General features: G+C 51.0%; 1 protein-coding gene across 1 annotated transcript in view; it reads right to left on the reverse strand.

The window, feature by feature from the left end:
• The window catches only part of SCRIB (scribble planar cell polarity protein), a 195944-nt gene that overhangs the window by 102859 nt on the left and 74185 nt on the right, over nt 1-18900 (reverse strand). The window contains exons 17-18 of the mRNA XM_065397800.1: nt 10386-10475; nt 9882-9959 (exon numbers count right to left, since the gene is read on the reverse strand). Coding sequence (XP_065253872.1) covers nt 9882-9959; nt 10386-10475 — 168 coding nt within the window. The remainder of the gene's footprint in view (nt 1-9881; nt 9960-10385; nt 10476-18900) is intronic.

Here is an 18900-nt window from a genome sequence, read left to right on the forward strand (position 1 = left end):
GGGGGAAGAGCCCAGGGCTGGGGTGGCAGGAGGTGCGGGTGGGGGGAGAGCCCAGGGCTAGGGCAGCAGGGGAGTGCAGGTGGGGGCCAGAGCTGGGGCGGCAGGGGGTGTGGGCGGGGGAGAGTCCAGGGCTGGGGCAGCAGGAGGGTGCAGGTGGGGGCCAGAGCTGGGGCGGCAGGGGGTGCGGGGGGGGGGAAGAGCCCAGGACTGGGGCGGCAGGGGGTGTGGGGGGGGGGGGAAGAGCCCAGGACTGGGGCAGCAGGGGAGTGCAGGTGGGGGCCAGAGCTGGGGAGGCAGGGGGTGTGAGCGAGGGAGAGTCCAGGGCTGGGGCAGCAGGAGGGTGCAGGTTGGGGCCAGAGCTGGGGTGGCAGGGGGTGCGGGGGGGGGGGGAAGAGCCCAGGACTGGGGCGGCAGGGGGTGCGGGGGGGGGGGGGAAAGAGCCCAGTACTAGGGCGGCAGGGGGTGTGGGCGGGGGAGAGCCCAGGGCTGGGGCAGCAGGAGGGTGCAGGTGGGGGCCAGGGCTGAGGCGGCAGGGGAGTGCAGGTGGGGGCCAGAGCTGGGGAGGCAGGGGGTGTGGGCGAGGGAGAGCCCAGGGCTGGGGCAGCAGGAGGGTGCAGGTTGGGGCCAGAGCTGGGGCGGCAGGGGGCGCGGGGGGGGGGGGAAGAGCCCAGGACTGGGGCGGCAGGGGGTGCGGGGGGGGGAAGAGCCCAGGACTGGGGCAGCAGGGGAGTGCAGGTTGGGGCCAGAGCTGGGGCAGCAGGGGGTGTGGGCAGGGGAGAGCCCAGGGCTGGGGCAATACGGGGGGGAGGGGCGGCAAAAAACCTAGAGCTGGCTCTGTTCCTACCATTCACAGCAAGCTGCAGATTTCAGTTCCATACTCCTTCCCCCACCCTTTCCTTTTGCTAGTGCCAAGGGAATGCTGGGAAATGTAGTTCTTTCCCTGCTCCAGGGCTGGCTCTATAGGCAGGGAGTTAACCAAGGAACTACAGCTCCCAGGGCCCCCTGTTGGTTCTCAGCTCCCATGCTGGATTATTGCGTCCTTTGCAAATCTGCCGCCCCAAGCAACTGCTTGCTTTGCTGGTGCCTAGAGCCGGCCCTGCCCCCCACTGACCCCATAGAGAGCCCCCCTACACACACCAACCCCACAGGGAGCCCCCCCACACACACCACCCCACATGGAGCCCCCCCACACACACACATCGACCCACAGGGAGCCCCCCCCACACACACCAACCCCGCAGGGAGCCCCCCACACACACACCGACCACACACACAATCTCTCACACACACCAACCCCACAGGGAACCCCACACACACACTGACCCCAGAGGGAACCCCCACACATACACCTCAACCCCACAGGGAGCGCCCCCACACACTCCAACTCCCTAGGGAGCTCCCCCGAGGGAGCCACCCTGCACCATCCCCTCTCCCTCCCACGGTGCATGGCACAGCTTGTTGCCATTCACTTGAGAGAATGCCAGGCTGCCAACCCCAAAGCTGAGCCCCAGAAGGAGACGCCTGTGTCCTTTCACCACCTCCCTCCTCTCTCACACACCCAGCATGTCACTCTGGGGGTCACAGATCTTGCAATCCTCCCTTCAGGGAGTGGCCACCGAATTCTACTGCAATGCACAGCTTCTTCATCCCGTCTCCCTGACTTCAGAGAGATGGCCCCTATTGTGCTGGGGGATTCGGGAACAGTTGTAGGGGAAGAGTGGCTAGTCCGGTGTGGGGGACACTAGTTGGTCTGGGGACAAGGGAGGGAGCTGGAGCATCTTCCTGTTGCTGCTGCTGCTTCATTTCACATCAAAATGGTCTTTGGCCTAGGGAAAGGGGCCCTGGGCTGGCAGCCAGGCAAGTGCAAGTCTCACATCTTCCACTGACGGACCTTAATACGTCTCTTAAGGGCTTTGGGATGTATGGCCACTGGGAGGCTTTCGGGGACAGACAGCTGTTCTCGCGGGATGGACTTCACCTGAGTAGGGAAGGAAATAGACTTCTGGGAGGGAGGCTGGCTCATCTCATCAAAAGGGCTTTAAACTAGGAACTTGGGGGAGACGGTTGGGAGATGTCCAGTTGATCTCCACGCCAGATTCCAACACTGAAAAAGAGGGCGAGGAGATAAGCACAGATATAGGTAAGGGTAGGGAATTGGACATAAGAAGGAGGGGGCGGATGGACACTACGGGGTCCGTACCAAAGTGCATAACTAATGGGAGAAAGGATAGACAGCATACGGTAAGATGTTTATACACAAATGCGAGAAGCCTAGGTAACAAAATGGAGGAATTGGAGCTCCTGGTCCAAGAAATGAAACCTGATATCGTAGGAATAACCGAAACGTGGTGGAACTGTAGTCATGACTGGAGTGCAGGTATGGAAGGGTATGTGCTGTTTAGGAATGACCGGAAAAAAGGTAAAGGTGGGGGTGTGGCGTTGTATGTCAATAATGAGGTAAACTGTAAAGAAATAATAAGTGATGGAATGGATAAGACGGAGTCTGTCTGGGCAATAATTACACTGGGTAAAAGAACTACTAGAGCCTCCCCTGAGATACTGCTTGGGGTGTGCTATAGACCGCCGGGATCTAGCCTGGAGGCGGACAGAGAACTATTTAATGTTTTTAAGGAAGTAAAAACTAATAAGAGCTGTGTGATCATGGGGGACTTTAACTTCCCAGACATAGATTGGGGAACAAATGCTAGCAACAATAATAGGGCTCAGATGTTTCTTGACGTGCTAGCAGATGAATTCCTTCATCAAGTAGTAGCGGAACCGACGAGGGGGGATGCCATTTTAGATTTGGTGCTGGTGAGTAGTGAGGACCTCGTTGAGGAAATGGTTGTAGGGGACAACCTTGGCTCGAGTGACCATGAGCTAATTCGGTTTAAACTAAATGGAAGGATTAACAGAAATAAAACTGTGACTAAGGTTTACGATTTCAAAAAGGCCAACTTTAATAAATTAAGGCAACTACTTAGGGAAGTGGATTGGGCTAACATACTTAGAGAGCTAAAGGCAGATGAGGCCTGGGATTATTTCAAGCTGAAGTTGCACGAGCTGTCCGAGGCCTGTATCCCGAGAAAGGGGAAACGGTCAGTAGGCAGGAGAATTAGACCCAGCTGGATGAGCGGGCGTCTCAAAGGGGCGATTAAGAAAAAACAGAAAGCGTACAAAGAATGGAAGAGAGGAGAGATCGGCAAAGAAACCTACCTTATTGAGGTCAGAGCATGTAGGGATGCGGTGAGAAAGGCCAAAAGCCGTGTAGAGTTGGACCTCGCGAGGGGAATTAAATCCAATAGTAAGAGGTTTTATAGCCATATAAATAGGAAGAAAACAAAGAAAGAGGAAGTGGGGCCACTGAAGCTTGCAGATGGAGTGGAGATTAAGGACAATCTAAGCATGGCACAATATCTAAATGAATATTTTGCATCGGTCTTTAACAAGGCTAATGAAGGGCTTAGGAATAGAGGGAGCGGGACAGAGGGGAATAAAGGAGGGGCGATTGACATTAAAGTATCAGAGGTGGAAGCCAAACTTGACCAGCTAAATGGGACTAAATCGGGCGGACCGGATGATCTTCATCCTAGAATATTGAAGGAGCTCGCGCGAGAAATTGCAAGCCCCTTGGCGATAATTTTTAATAAATCTGTAAACTCGGGGGTGGTACCGATGGACTGGAAAATAGCTAATGTGGTTCCTATTTTCAAGAAGGGGATAAAAAGTGACCCGGGTAACTACAGGCCTGTTAGTTTAACTTCTGTAGTATGCAAGGTCCTGGAAAAAATTTTGAAGGAAAAAGTAGTTAAGGACCTTGAGGTGAATGGCAATTGGGACAAATTACAACATGGGTTTACGAAAGGAAGATCGTGCCAAACCAACTTGATCTCCTTCTTTGAGAAAGTAACAGACCTTCTAGATAAAGGAAATGCGGTGGATCTAATTTACCTAGATTTTAGTAAAGCGTTTGATACTGTGCCGCACGAGGAATTATTGGTTAAATTAGAAAAGATGGGGATCGATATGAAAATCCAGAGGTGGATAAAGAACTGGTTAAAGGGGAGACTGCAGCGGGTAGTACTGAAAGGGGAACTGTCGGGTTGGAGGGAGGTCACTAGTGGGGTTCCTCAAGGTTCAGTTTTGGGTCCGATTTTATTTAATCTATTCGTTACTGACCTCGGAACCGAATGCAGGAGTGGGCTGATAAAGTTTGCGGATGACACAAAGTTGGGAGGTATTGCCAATTCGGAGAAGGATCGGGATATTCTGCAGGGAGACTTGGATGACCTTGTAAATTGGAGTAACAATAATAGGATGAGATTTAATAGTGAGAAGTGTAAGGTGATGCATTTAGGGATGACTAACAAGAATTTTAGTTATAAGTTAGGGACGCATAGGTTGGAAGTGACGGAGGAGGAGAAGGACCTCGGAGTCCTGGTTGATCGCAGGATGACTATGAGTCGGCAATGTGACGTGGCTGTGAAAAAAGCTAATGCGATCTTGGGATGCGTTAGGCGAGGTATTTCTAGTAGGGACAGGGAGGTGCTGCTTCCGTTATACAAGGCGCTGGTGAGACCTCATTTGGAGTACTGTGTGCAGTTCTGGTCTCCTATGTTTAAAAAGGATGAACTCAAACTGGAACGGGTACAGAGAAGGGCCACTAGGATGATCCGAGGAATGGAAAACCTTTCCTATGAAAGGAGACTCGAGGAGCTCGGTTTGTTTAGCCTAACCAAAAGAAGGCTGAGGGGGGATATGATTGCTCTCTTTAAATATATCAAAGGGATTAATACAAAGGAGGGAGAGGAATTATTTCAGCTTAGTAGTAATGTGGACACGAGAACGAATGGATATAAACTGGCCGTGGGGAAGTTTAGGCTTGAAATTAGACGAAGGTTTCTGACGGTCAGAGGGGTGAAATTTTGGAACGGCCTTCCGAGGGAAACGGTGGGGGCGAAGGACCTCTCTGGCTTCAAGATTAGGCTTGATAAGTTTATGGAGGGAATGGTTTGATGGGATAACGTGATTTTAGTCAATTAGGCATTAACGTGCCATCGCGGGTAGAATGAGGGTCCGGCTGTAGAATCTTGCCTGTATGCTCGGGGTTCTGCTGATCGCCATATTTGGGGTCGGGTAGATTGGCAGAGGCCCTGGAGGTTTTTCGCCTTCCTCCGCAGCATAGGGCAGGGGTCGCAGGCTGGAAGATTCTGTTGTGGGTGGGTCAGCTTTTGTGGCCTGCATCATGCGGGAGGTCAGACTAGATGACCATATTGGTCCCTTCTGACCTTAAAGTCTATGAGTCTATGAGTCTATGAGTCTTCCCACCACAGCCTTTATTACTGAGCTAGGCTAGGGTTACCATATTTCAACAATCAAAAAAGAGGACGGGAGGAGCCCCGCCCTAGCCCCACCCCCGTCCTGCCCTAGCCCCACCCCTGCCCCTTCCACTCCCTCCCACTTCCCGCCCTCCTCAGAACCCCCAACCCTCCCCCCCACTCCTTCTCCCCTGACTGCCCCCTCCTGGGACCCCTGCCCCTAACTGCCCCCCAGGACTCCACCCCCTACCTAAGCCTCCCTGATCCTTGTCCCCTGACTGCCCCCTCCTGAGACCTTCCCCCCATCCTAACTGGCCCCCTAGGACCCTACCCCCTACCTGTCCCCTGACTGCCCCAACCCTTATCCACACCCTCCCCCCCCAGACAGACACCAGGGACTCCCACGCCCCATCCAACCACACAAAAAAGCCGGACATGTCCGGCAGAATCCGGACAAATGGTAACCCTAAGCTAGGCCTACCCTTGTGCGCAGGCACGTATCGTTCCCCACCTTTCACAGCGCAACTAACTAAGGGGCTGAGCTGGGAGCAGAACCCAGGTTTCTGATAGGGCAGATCCAAGTCCCACCTGCCTTTCAGAAAGAATATGCCAATCCTATGGGCTTGTGTAGCGGGTGAACACCCGCTCCAGCCCGGAAGGGGTTGGAAAAGCCCTGCATGGGGCTGGGGCTGTGGAAAGGGGCAAATCCCCGGCTGACTGGGGAAGTGGCTGCAGCTGGGGCCACGCCCCAAACGGAGCCACTCAGCCTTATAAGAAGGCCAGGGCAGCCAGAAGCTGAGGAGTCTCCCTCTGACAGGAGAGACAGACAGCCCTGGCTGCTCACTGGGGACCTAGAGTGAGGCAGGGCTGGGGAAAGGCCTTGGGGGCTGGGACGCCTAGGCCAGCAACTCCCCAGGCTGCAGGGCCTGGTCCTAGGCCCACATAGGTATTGGGGTTGCAGAGGGGCAGCCTGAGGGTGGGTAAAGGCAGACAGTCCAAACCCCTTGTTGCCTGTGATGATTGGCTGATAGACTGCCGTCTGCCCCAGGGCGCGGGGGCTAGATGGTGACTGGCAGTAGCCACGACTGAGGTGACATTGGGATAGGGGTGGGGGTTCCCCTGGGTGGGGAGACCCAGAGAGAGAGTGGGGTACTGCCAGGGGGGCAGCACCCAAGCTGAGGGCACCGGGGTCCGAGAGGGACATGGGGGGGCCAACGACAGGCGGGACACCTGGCCTGCAGAGGGCGCTCTGGATGCTGGGTGAGCTAATTCCTGAGATGACCAGCAGGAGGCGCTGCAGGGGTGAGTCCATGCCTGATTACAGCTTAGCTATGCTACCTCTAAAATGGGGCTACACATACATACCCACCTTTGCTTTGAGATACACAGGTGAATGAGCACTATGTAAATATAAAGCAACAGTAACAAATAGCATTGAGGAGTCAATAACCCTCCGTCTTCTGCTCTAACAAATAGACTACACTCCCCTTCCAGCACCAGAAACAGAACTCAGGAGTCCTAAGCCTATGGGTACGTCTACGCTGTATTCTTAGTCCGTGGTCCTACAGGTTTGTACCCAAATCCCCTTACCATCCACACACTAAACTCTCAAACGTGCTTCTTTGAACCAGTGCTTGCTTGAATGGCTGAGCGTCTGGGTTAAAGTCCAAACAGGAACTCACACACTTTGCAGTGAGGCTGCAGGCAAATTCACTTGAGTGCTGATAGGCCTCCAATGCCCTTCCCACAAGTTCTCCCAAGGAACAGACAAGTTCTTCCGCAATTGACTGGGAAAGAATCCTAGAGCATCTCAGCACAAAACCCCATGGGCGTGTTCCCCAACACACACAGGAGAGTGCAGAAACAGTGAAGACACAGTAATGTGGGTAGGGCTTTGCTGTGGGAGTACTCATACGTGGGCCAGGCTAACCTGAGAGCTCAAACCTGTGTGCCAACACCCAGGCTGACTGTGCAGAGTAGACATGCCCTGTGTGGCGTTCTGTCTATCAAAGAGTTAAATATGATGGAATTTCCCTGCCAAGGTGGCTCTCCATCTCTGGATGTCTCCAGACCTAGACACAATGCCATTCTCAAAGATGCTTTAGCCAAACAAAAGTAATTGGATCAATACAGGAACAACTGGGTGAAGTTTAATGGCCTGTGTCATATAGGAGGTCAGACTAGTCCGGCCTTCAAATCTATGGAACGATTAATTTAAATAATGCTATTAAGGTTGAAACACCAGGCACTGATAAGTTAGGAAATGCCAGAATTAAGCTTGCCCCTGTGACAGCAGCATGCTCCAGTCTTTAATTCCATGATCACACAGTATTTTTTCTACACGATCCCTGCTTCATTCAGTGCCCATGGTGGGTAGTGAGCAAGACTGGACTGTAAGCAGAATGATGCCCATTCCCATAAATGCTACCAAGTTGCTGGCTGCACTCAGGACAGGGAAAGGACAGTTACCCGTTCTGTAACTGGCGTTCTTCGAGATGTGTTGCTCCTGTCTATTCCACAGTAGGTGTGCGTGCTCGCCCGGTGCACCGGTGCCAGAAGTTTTTCCCTTAGCAGCATCTGTAGTGGGGGAGCACCGCTGCGACCCCTGGAGTGGTGCCGACATATCACGCCATAAAGGGGGCTGCGTGCTCCCCCCACCCTCAGTTCCTTCTTGCCAGACAACTCTGACAGAGGGGAAGGAGGGCGGGGTGTGGAATAGACAGGAGCAACACATCTCGAAGAACGCCAGTTACGGAACAGGTAACTCTCCTTTCTTCTTCGAGTGATTGCTCCTGTGTATTCCACAGTAGGTGACTCCAAGCTATACCTGACGGAGGTGGGTAGGAGTTCTAAATGATAAAGGTTACGGGTTACCCGGGCGGAGCACCGCCCTACCAAACCCGGCGTCGTCCCTTGCTTGGGAGACGATCGCATAGTGCGATGCAAAAGTATGGACAGAGGACCACGTAGCAGCCCTGCAGATGTCCTGAATAGGGACGTGAGCCACACAGGCTGCAGACGAGGCCTGGGCTCTCGTCAAATGCGCCTGAACAATAGGAGGCGGGGGAACCCCAGCCAGGTCATAACACGTGCATATGCACGAGGTGATCCAGCGGGAGATCCGCTGGGTGGAAACCGGTTGCCCTCTCATGCGCTCGGCTTTACTGGCGGCAAGAAGGAACTGAGGGTGGGGGGAGCACGCAGCCCCCTTTATGGCGCGATATGTCGGCGCCACTCCAGGGGTCGCAGCGGTGCTCCCCCACTAAGATTGCTGCTAAGGGAAAAACTTCTGGCACCGGTGCACGTGGCGAGCACGCACACCTACTGTGGAATACACAGGAGCAACAACTCGAAGAAGAACATGTGGGGACCATAAGAAGTGGCATGAATAGGGAGCAGAGCTCTTGTTACCGACCCCTTGTGTTATTTCTCAGGCCTGAATGCTGACTGCCATTCCTCCCAATTCAGTGATGTGCCATTTGCTCCCTGCACTGGCCCAGCCACGCTTCAGAAGTTGGCTACTCATGGGAGTTGAATCCTGCAGGACTCAGCAGTTTTTAAAGATTTTTTGAGGAGGGAGGGGTAGTGGATCTTATTATTATTTACTATCAGAGCCCCTCGGAGTCCCCGTGATGGACCAGGACCCCACTGCGCTAGGTACAAACACAGAACAAAAAGACAGTCCCTGCCCCAGAGCGCTTCCAGTGTAAGGGTATGTCTGCATGCATTCATGGGGTGTGACTGCAGCTCCTGAAACACACCTGAGTTAGGGTTCATCGAGCTAGCGTGGACACTGGAGCAGCAAAGCTGTGGCATGTGCACTTGAGCATGGGCTAGCCCCACAAGTAATTACCCAGAGGTCTGGATGGGCTTGTACAGCCCACACTGCCATGTACACTGCCGCATCTTCACTGCTCCAGTACCCAAGCAAGCTACATTAAATTCAGCTTGGATATGTTTCCATAAGCTGTAATCGCTTCCTGAATCGTGATCTCAGTGTAGTCACACCCTCAGCCTAAAACTAGAAACAACAGAGGGATACAGACCAAAGGTGGAATACAAGAAAACAATGAGTCACTTTTTGTCAGCATGCTAGGCAGTGGTCGCAAGGTCTCTGGGGATGAGCTAGTCTTGTGCCGGACCCCTCTTCCCACATTCAGGGAAGAGGGCAAGGAAGCAGAAAGTGACTCCATGCTCAAAGGCCAACTGATCAGCCAGTGGGGCAGCAAGGCAGATAGGGAGCAGGGGCTCTCTGCCCACTTGGGGCGTGGGGTTGTCTCAGTGCTGGAGAGATCAGTGCAGCAGCAGTCTCAGTCGTTAAGGTACAACTAAAGGTTAACAATATTAGTTCAACTGCAAGCTCACTGGGGCAGGGAAGTTTTGTTCTGTGTTTGTACAGCTCTTAGCATAATGGGGCCCCAATCCCTGACTAGGAGTCCTAGGCATGACAGCAATACAAATAAATAATCATCTTCATAATCAGATATCGGAGCCATGCCTGCAGCCCAAAGTCAGCACCCCCCAGCACTATACTTTGCCATTTCACAGAAGCTGGGCTCTTACCTCCAGGAGCTTGTCCCCAACACGGACTCCTGCTCGGGCTGCAGGGCCCTCCTCCGACACACGGGAAATAAAGATGCCCTGGAATCAAAGCGTCATGTTAGCAAGAGGAGAGCAGGCCCTTTGCCCCAGGAGCTGATGTTACTGGGGAAGCAGAGAGGGAGGAATTCCCCCTCCTGGGGGTGTGTTATTGGGAGGGGAATGCCCAGGCCCAGAAGGAGTGGTGCTGTCTCTGGTTACTACATTGTGACCACAGGGAAGTGCTGGTGGTTCAGCCCAGAACTCACATTCCAGAGGTGACACCTTCCCCCTTGCTCAGCCCTACCAGATTCCTGCTTTCAAGAGGGGCTAAGGCTAGCCCTGCCTTGCCCTATGTGCCCCCAACACATCCACAGAGCAGGCCCAGCACACGCAGGGGTCAGGCACTGCCATGATGGGGCCCACCTCACTTCTAGATAGACAGATCCTGCCCTAGAGCAGGCAGGCTTGGGCAGCCCAGCTCCTTACCTCGTCATCACCCTTGTAGGGAGTGGAGCCTTTGCCCCCTGCGATGCTGATGCCCAGCCCCCCTGTCTGCCGCAGGATAGTCAGGGTCAGCTGCAAGCAAAATGGAAACAGATCACAGCTCAGTGCAGAGCGGACGCCATAAAAACAGTTTGGGGAGTAAGGAGGGTGGCGTGTACAAGAGCGCATGCAAGCTGGCATGCATACCAACACACATGAATACGACTGTGAGTTTCGTTTAAGTGAATGCATGGCTGCTCATGTATTTGTGCAAAGCAGAAGGGCTGATGGAGGATGGGGAGGTGGCCACATCTGGTTGTTAGTGCCCAAAGCCATGGCACCAATCAGCCCCTTCTCCATGGATCTGTCCCTAACCTTTAGCCCAAGCCCCAACCTGCCAGCAACAAACACATCAGACACTGAGGCCAACACCACAGCAAACTGAAAAGCAGTGGGTGTGGGCAGGAGACTCGGGGTGGGATGGGGGGACTAAGCAGAAGTTGGGGGGGACTTGGGGAAGTCAGGGGTGACTGAACAGGAGCTGGGGGATTGGCAAGGGGTGGAATTGAGCCAAATGGCGAGTGATAGGAGCCAGGGACGGTGCCTGTGCCACCTCCCAATCATATATCTTGGTCTCCTTTCCTTTGGGGTCCAATTCTATGCAGGTGCTGCAAAATTAAGGGCCCCTCCTGACTCTAACATGGCCTGCACTTGGCTCCCACACACAGAGCAACACCAGTGCATAGCCCTGATCAAATTACCCCCTGTGCCCTACTGGCTGCAAACAGGATGGGGCAGCTGCCTCCTCTTCTCTCCTCAGGGACAGACAGACTCAGGATTCTGACTGGGGCATTCAACAGCTTCCTTCCTTCTCAGCAATCCCACTCCCCCCGTCCCACCTGCTTAGAACTCTCCCTAGCCCTGAGAGCAGTCTGTACTGTGTCTGGAACTCAGCTGGCTATGCCTAAATCCAGGGCCAGCAGAAAGTGCTGTGTGAGGAGGTGCTCGGCTCGTGCTCCCTCAGTGACAGGGAAAGAAGGAGGTGTTACTGGGGCTCACTGAGTGCCATAGGCCCAAGGAGCCAGGTGAGGAGAGCCCACTGGGCAGTGGTGATGGAAATGCACAGAAAGCCCCTGGGGAGAGAAGGGTGCTGGTGCAGGAGGAAGGAAATGGGAAGAAATTCGCTGCCCTCCAGATGTCACTTCTCTGGAAACAAAGGCTAGAGCAGAGAAAGGCTGCTGCAGAGGCATCAAGCTCTAAGAGCACACACAGCTGGGGCCATCCCCAGAGACCGCACCGAGCTGGGAGGCCAGAGCAGATCTGGGCCATCTTCTCTGGTAGCCTGTTTCTGGCATGGTCCTGGCTAGGTGCTTCTCAGAGATATGTCATGGCAAGGGAACCACTGAATCTTGCCTGCCTAAGACTGGGGTAGCCAAGGTGCAAGGCGTAGGGACCCTGGAGTTCTTGGAAAAGTCCACTTCACACAGCTCCAGCTGCAGCTCAATGCATGATGTGAGCAGGGTGTGCAGAACTGGAGTTTATGAATTGAAGTTGCTTCGTGGCTGCCATACGTTTAAGTTCCATGGTGCTTTGAGAGACGTGGCCTCTGGAAAGCTGCCTGATCAGTCACGGAAGGCTTACAGCCCAGTAAGCCACTAGGCAAATGGGGGGTCTGTCTCTGCTCTGTTTCCTCTGCCCTTTTCTCGCTTTCCTGTATTTCTGCTCCCAGTTCTGGTTCCAACAGGAATGAACCCTGTGCAGCCTCCGGCCACGGTGTCTTGCTATACTAATCTCAAGAGCAGAGGTCAAATGGATTAAAAACTGGCTGACAGATCAATGGGGTGTTTCTAGTGGTGTTCCCCAGGGATCAATACTTGGTCTGATGCTATTCACCATGTTTATCAACGATGTGCAAGTAATGGGGGGGAGGAATAGCTCAGTGGTTTGAGCATTGGCCTGCTAAACCCAGCATTGTGAGTTCAATCCTTGAGGGGGCCACTTAGGGATCTGGGGCAAAATCAGTACTTGGTCCTGCTAGTAAAGGCAGGGGGCTGGACTTGATGACCTTTCAAGGTCCCTTCCAGTTCTAGGAGATAGGATATCTCTATTTATTATTAAATATTAACTCACTACTGCTATAATAGGTGGATAAGTCAAAGATTAGAGGAGTGGCAAATAATGCTTTAGCCAAACACAAGTTATTGGGCTCCATATAGTGATAACCGAGTGAACTTTAAGACCTTGTGATATACTAGATTAGACTACATGATCTAATAGTCCCTTCTGGCCTTAAATTCTGCTAATCTATGAGGACAGAGCAGCAATACAAACTGATCTGGCTGCCTTGGTAACCTGGGCCCACTCGAACAAAATGTTTTTTAATATAGCCAAATGCAAAGTTATACAGTACAAACCAGGAATGCAGGCCATACCTACAGAGTAGGGAATTACCACCTAGAAAGCAGTGACTCCAAAGGACTATGGGGTCATAGTAGACAAGCAATGGAGCATGAGCCCCCAGTGGGATGCTGGAGTAAAAAGTGCTAATGTGATCCTGTATAAACAGGGAGTAGAGAGATGATTTTACCCTCTGTATGGCTCTGGTGAGACCGATACGAGAATACTTGGTACAGTTCTGGTATCCAGGTTTGCAAAAATGTTTTTAAAAAATTGAAGAGGCTGCAGAATAGAGCCACAACAATGATTCAAGGGCTGGTGAAAATGCCTGACATGGAGACTTTTTACAAAAGTGACTGAGAGCAAGGGTTGATTACCATGTATACGTACCGTCATGGGGAGAAAATACCAGATACTAAAGGGCACTTTAATCTAGCAGAGAGAGGTAGAAAATCAACCAATGACCAGCAGCTGAAGTCAGACAAATTCAACTTAGACATTAGGCACAAATGTTTAAAAGTTAAGTGTGATTAATTACTAGAATAAACTATGAAAGGACATGGTGGATTCTCTGTCTTGCTGTGTCCCAATCCTGGATGACTTTCTGGAACAGATGCTTCAGTCAAACACAAGTCACAGGGCTCAATAAAGGGATAACTGGGTGAAATTCAGTGGCCTGTGATATACAGACAGTTACACTAAATGTTCTAAAGGGCCCTCTGGCCTTAAACTCTGTAAGTCTTAAGCTATTGCCATTAATACTCTAAGTAGGGGGGAAAACCCTCCCTCCCCTGCAACTAATTCTACAGCAAGTGAAAGCGACGCGGGGCCGAGGGGCTAGAGATCATGGCAGGAAATAACCAAGTGAGATTCAACCTAGATACAGGCAGCACATACACCCAGGAGGGAGAAAGCAAACCCCCGATTCCCAATGGAAAGAAGATCCTTGGACCACAGAGGCAGCCACCAGACCAAGATGGGGCGGCAGCCGTGAGTTAGACCAGAGTTTGCAGTGGGGTAAAGCAGCTAGAAAAGCCCAATGGGAGTGTGGGAGCAGGGAGGGGCCAGTCTCGTTCTCTCTCCAGCTCTGGAGAGACACTACCCTGCATCCCCACAGGGATCCTGTGCTCAGCTTCAGGTCCCTCAGTCCCACACCTCCTGCTCTGGGACAGGGAGGGGAGAGTCCTTCTCTGTCTGCTCTGGGGAGGCCTCACCTGGATACCCCATTCAGCTCTGGATACCAGGTGAGATACTGAAGGAGTGGAGGGTGCTCAGAGAAGAGCCAGGAAACAGCTCAGGGGCCAGAAAGATTGACTCACCAGGAGAGATTAGAAGAGCTAAATCTGTCTGGCTTCGCTAAGCAACAACTAAAGGGGACATGACGACAGGCTGGAAATATCAGAAGTGTGCGATCAGTGGAGAGGTGGGAGCTTATCGCTTGGGCTGTTTAGAACTAGACTAAAGCAAACAATCGAAAAGCTAAACAGGAGTGAATGATCCTGCCCTGGCTCCAGAGATGGGATGCGGTGGGGAATTTCCAACTCTAGCCATACTGGATCAGACCAATGGTGCATCTAGCCCAGTATCCTGTCTCTGACAGTGGCCAGTGCCAGATGTTTCAGAGAGAATGAACAGAGCAGGGCAATTATCAAGTGATCCATTCCCCCACACGCCTCTCCCCCCCTCCTCCCGCTTCTGGCATTTGGAGGTTGAGGGACATCCAAAGCTGGGGTTGTGTCCCTGACCATCCTGGCTAATAGCCATTGATAAACCCATCCTCCATGAATTTAGCTAATTCTTTTTGGAACCCAGTTATACTTTGGGCCTTCACAACATCCCATGACAATGAGTTCCACAGGTTGACTGTGTGATGTGTGAAGAAATATTTCCTTTTGTTTGTATTAAACCTGCTACCTATTAATTTCATTGGGTGACCCCTAGTTCTTGTGTTACGTGAAGGGATAAATGACAAGTCCCTATTCACTTTCTCTGCAAGTTTTAGATTTTATAGACTTCTATCATTTCCACCCTTAGGCCTCTCTTTTCCAACAGTCCCAGTCTTTTTATTCTCCCTGCCTATGGATGCTGTTCCATACCACTAATCATTCTCTGTACTTTTCCCAATTCTAACTTTTTTGAGATGGGGCAACCAGAACAGCATTCAAGGTGTGGGCGTACCATTGAATTTTCTGTCTTATCTATCCCTTTCCTAATGGTTCCTAACATTCTCTTAGCTTTTTTGACTGCTTCTGCACATTGAACAGAGGTTTTCAGAGAACTATCCCACTTGAACAGCTGAGTATATACTTGGGTAGCTGGCCTGAGCCAACGTCCGTGCCGCCATGGCCACACTATTTTAGGCAATAGCTCAGTGGTTCTCCACCGGGGATACTCAGCGGTCTTCCAGGGGGTACAGCAGCTCATCTAGATATTTGCCTAGTTTTACAACAGGCTGCATAAAAAGCACTAGCAAAGTCAGTACAAACTAAAATTTCATTCAGTCAGTGACTTGTTTATACTGCTCAATATACTATACACTGCAATGTAAGTACAATATTTATATTCCAATTTATTTATTTTATAATGATATGGTAAAAATAAGAAAGTAAGCATTTTTTCAGTAATAGTGTGCTGTGACACTTTTGTAAGCAAGTCATTTTTAAGTGAGGTGAAACTTGAGGGTACACGAGACAAATCAGACTCCTGAAAGGGGTGCAGTAGTCTGGAAGAACTGAGAGCCACTACAGTAGCTCAAGTAACACCCCCATATGTATGTCTATCCACACTTTGAATCAGACCTCCCACCTGCTGTGCAGCCGTACCCTATAGTCTTTATTCCTTTTAGAGGTTGCTTTGTGTTATCACTCTTGTTCTTGGTTTGTAGGGAACAAACATTCACAATATAGGGCTGGTAAGCAGGGAATGGAAGAGCCAAACGATCTGCCTCCCTCAAACTGGCACTAAGGGGAGGGAGAGCAGCCCAGCAGCCTGCAGGAGCCAGTAATGGAGAGCAGCATCTAATGAGGACAGGATCTGGGTTCAATAATGCTAGGTGCCCAGGGGCATCCCTGCAGATCTCCTCAAAGCTGCTCCAGGGGCAGGGACAACTTTTGTTTGTTATTGGGGAGGGGCTACAGTTAAAAGATAATAAAATTATAGCTGTAAAATTGTGTACACTTTAAAGAGTAGTTTTGTACCACAACTAAATTTATTTACACTTTTCTGTTCCAAACTCAGTGCAATCCTTGTGTTACTAAAAGCCTCCAGGTGCCTCAGCTCCTGGGCTCTGTTGCTCCGGCCCATGACAGCACTGTGGACCTATTGTTATATGCTAACCCGTAGGGTTGAGAAATCCCAATCATCATGATCTGCCGGTTCTCGATATTCTGAGGTCTTGTTTACAATCTCCCTAAGGAACAAGTAGGGAGCCCCCTGCCCCCAGCTGTTTGCTAGAGCCCTTTGGAATTCAGTGCAGGGGAATGGGGGCAAAGCAGGAGGAGGAAAAAATCTGAGTTCCCCCTGGATAGAAATATCAGAGCTGTTCTCAGGGTCAATTTGAGCAGCAAGGGAAGCAGGGAACAGTGCTAATTAGAGAGGATGTCAAGCTCATGATGCCTGCAAGCAGAGGCTGCCCCACAAGGAAGGCTGCTCAGATGGTAAGAAGACACAGTGTGGGGGAGAGGGGGCAGGCTCACCAGACAATAGCAAGTGTCCAACTCTGTATGGGAGACCAGTCTAGATCTCTCAGTCACATGGCAAGTTCAAGAAATATAGACAAGAGAAGCTAGCGCTTCCTGCATCAGGATCCTCAGAGCTCCTAGTGGTGACACTTGGGTAGACCCACATACTGGTAAAGTCTGTTTTTGACAGGAAGCTAGAGGAAAACTAAACTGGGAGGAGTGGTAGATACGCTGGAGGGTAGAGACAGGATACAGAGGGACCTAGACAAATTAGAGGATTGGGCCAAAAGAAACCTGATGAGGTTCAACAAGGACAAGTGCAGAGTCCTGCACTTAGGACGGAAGAATCCCATGCACTGTTACAGACTAGGGACCGAATGGCTAGGAAGCAGTTCTGCAGAAAAGGACCTAGGGGTTACAGTGGATGAGAAGCTGGATATGAGTCAACAGTGTGCCCTTGTTGCCAAGAAGGCTAATGGCATTTTGGGCTGTATAAGTAGGGGCATTGCCAGCAGATTGAGAGACGTGATCATTCCCCTCTATTCAACATTGGTGAGGCCTCATCTGGAGTACTGTGTCCAGTTTTGGGCCCCACACTACAAGAAGGCTGTGGAAAAATTGGAGAGAGTCCAGCGGAGGGCAACAAAAATGATTAGGGGGCTGGAGCACATGACTTATGAGAGGCTGAGGGAACTGGGATTGTTTAGTCTGCAGAAGAGAAGAATGAGGGGGGATTTGATAGCTGCTTTCAACTACCTGAAAGGGGGTTCCAAAGAGGATGGATCTAGACTGTTCTCAGTGGTACCTGATGACAGAACAAGGAGTAATGGTCTCAAGTTGCAGTTGGGGAGGTTTAGGTTGGATGTTAGGAAAAACTTTTTCACTAGGAGGGTGGTGAAGCACTGGAATGGGTTATCTAGGGAGGTGGTGGAATCTCCTTCCTTAGAGGTTTTTAAGGTCAGGCTTGACAAAGCCCTGGCTGGGATGCTTTAGTTGGGAATTGGTCCTGCTTTGAGCAGGGGGTTGGACTAGATGACCTCCTGAGGTCCCTTCCAACCCTGATATTCTATGATTCTAAAACTGCAGGGAGGTGGGCTGGGCAGCTGTGATGGCTGATAGGACAGTCATTTGTGAATGAGCTTCTCCAGTCTGAATGGGGAATGTCCGACCTCTCAAAGTGGCGACAAATCAGAAATTGGACCCAGACTGCAGTGCCTTTGCCCTTCCTTAGCAGGGGAAGTGGGACAACAACCCCTATTTCCAGGAGTTTCTACTAATTTATTTATTGGCTTTTCCTTGATTCCCATGAGCCACCCAGACGACAGTCAACTTATCCTCACGCGGCCCCTTGCAGGAAGGCAGTACAGGTCCAGATTCTCAAAGGAAGTTAAGGCTCCTCACTGCCCTTGAAATCAATGGGAGTTGGGCACCTAAATACCTTTGAGGATCTGGGCCATACTCCCTGCTTTACAAATTCATAGAATTTAGGGCCAGAAAGGAGCAATGTGTTCCTAGAGGCTGACCTCCTGTATAGCACACACCAGAGAACTTTACCCAGAGACTCCCGCAGCCAGCCCAGTAACTTGTAGTTGAACTAGAGTGTCTTTTAGAACAACATTCAATCTTGATTTAAAGAATTCAAGTGATGGAGAATTTACTACGGCACTTGATGTTCCACTGGTTCTTGTTGATGAACTGAGGAATAGTTGGGGAAGTGACTTGCCCAAGCTCACGATTAGCAGTATGGAAAAAATTTTATAAGAAAGGAGATTGAGAAGAATGGGATTGATTATTTTAGAAAGGAGACAAATCACAGTGGACATGATAAAAGTATGTAAAATAATGGCCTAGAGAAGGTAGAGGAGCTTCTATTTCCCTGTCTCACAACAACAAAGGAACATACAATGAAATTGGAAGGTGGCTAATTCAGTTATAAAAGAAAATATTCTCTCACCACATGTAATTTAACTGAGGAACTCACTGCTACAGGATGTCTCTGAGACTAAGAACTTTTAAGATTCAAAGAGCAATTAGACATGTATATGGTAACAATATCCGTTGATGTAAAGAAAAAGGTTTGGGAAGGGAGATAAAACCTCCTATTTCAGGGCTACAGTCCTGGTACTGACTGCTGTGAGATGGGAGACTGGACTAGTTGAATCCTGAGTCTGATCCACTGTGGCAAGTCCTGTGCTCCATGGCTGGGGCAGGAGATTTTTGTTTCAGTGCCTGGTTCTCGGACACAGGCCAGCGTCTTAGTCCCAAGCTTTTGACACTATTCTATTTTATGCAGATTCTTAGGCCTGGTCTACACTAGGAAATTACACTGGCATAGCTACATCTCTCAGTCTGTGAAAAACCCACACGCCTGAGAGATGTAGCTATATCGACCTAGCCCTCAGTGTAGACAACACTAATTCTTCTATCGACCTACCAACCGC

The sequence above is a fragment of the Emys orbicularis genome, chromosome 2, assembly GCF_028017835.1.
Source record: "Emys orbicularis isolate rEmyOrb1 chromosome 2, rEmyOrb1.hap1, whole genome shotgun sequence".
Classification (NCBI taxonomy): Eukaryota; Metazoa; Chordata; order Testudines; family Emydidae; genus Emys; species Emys orbicularis.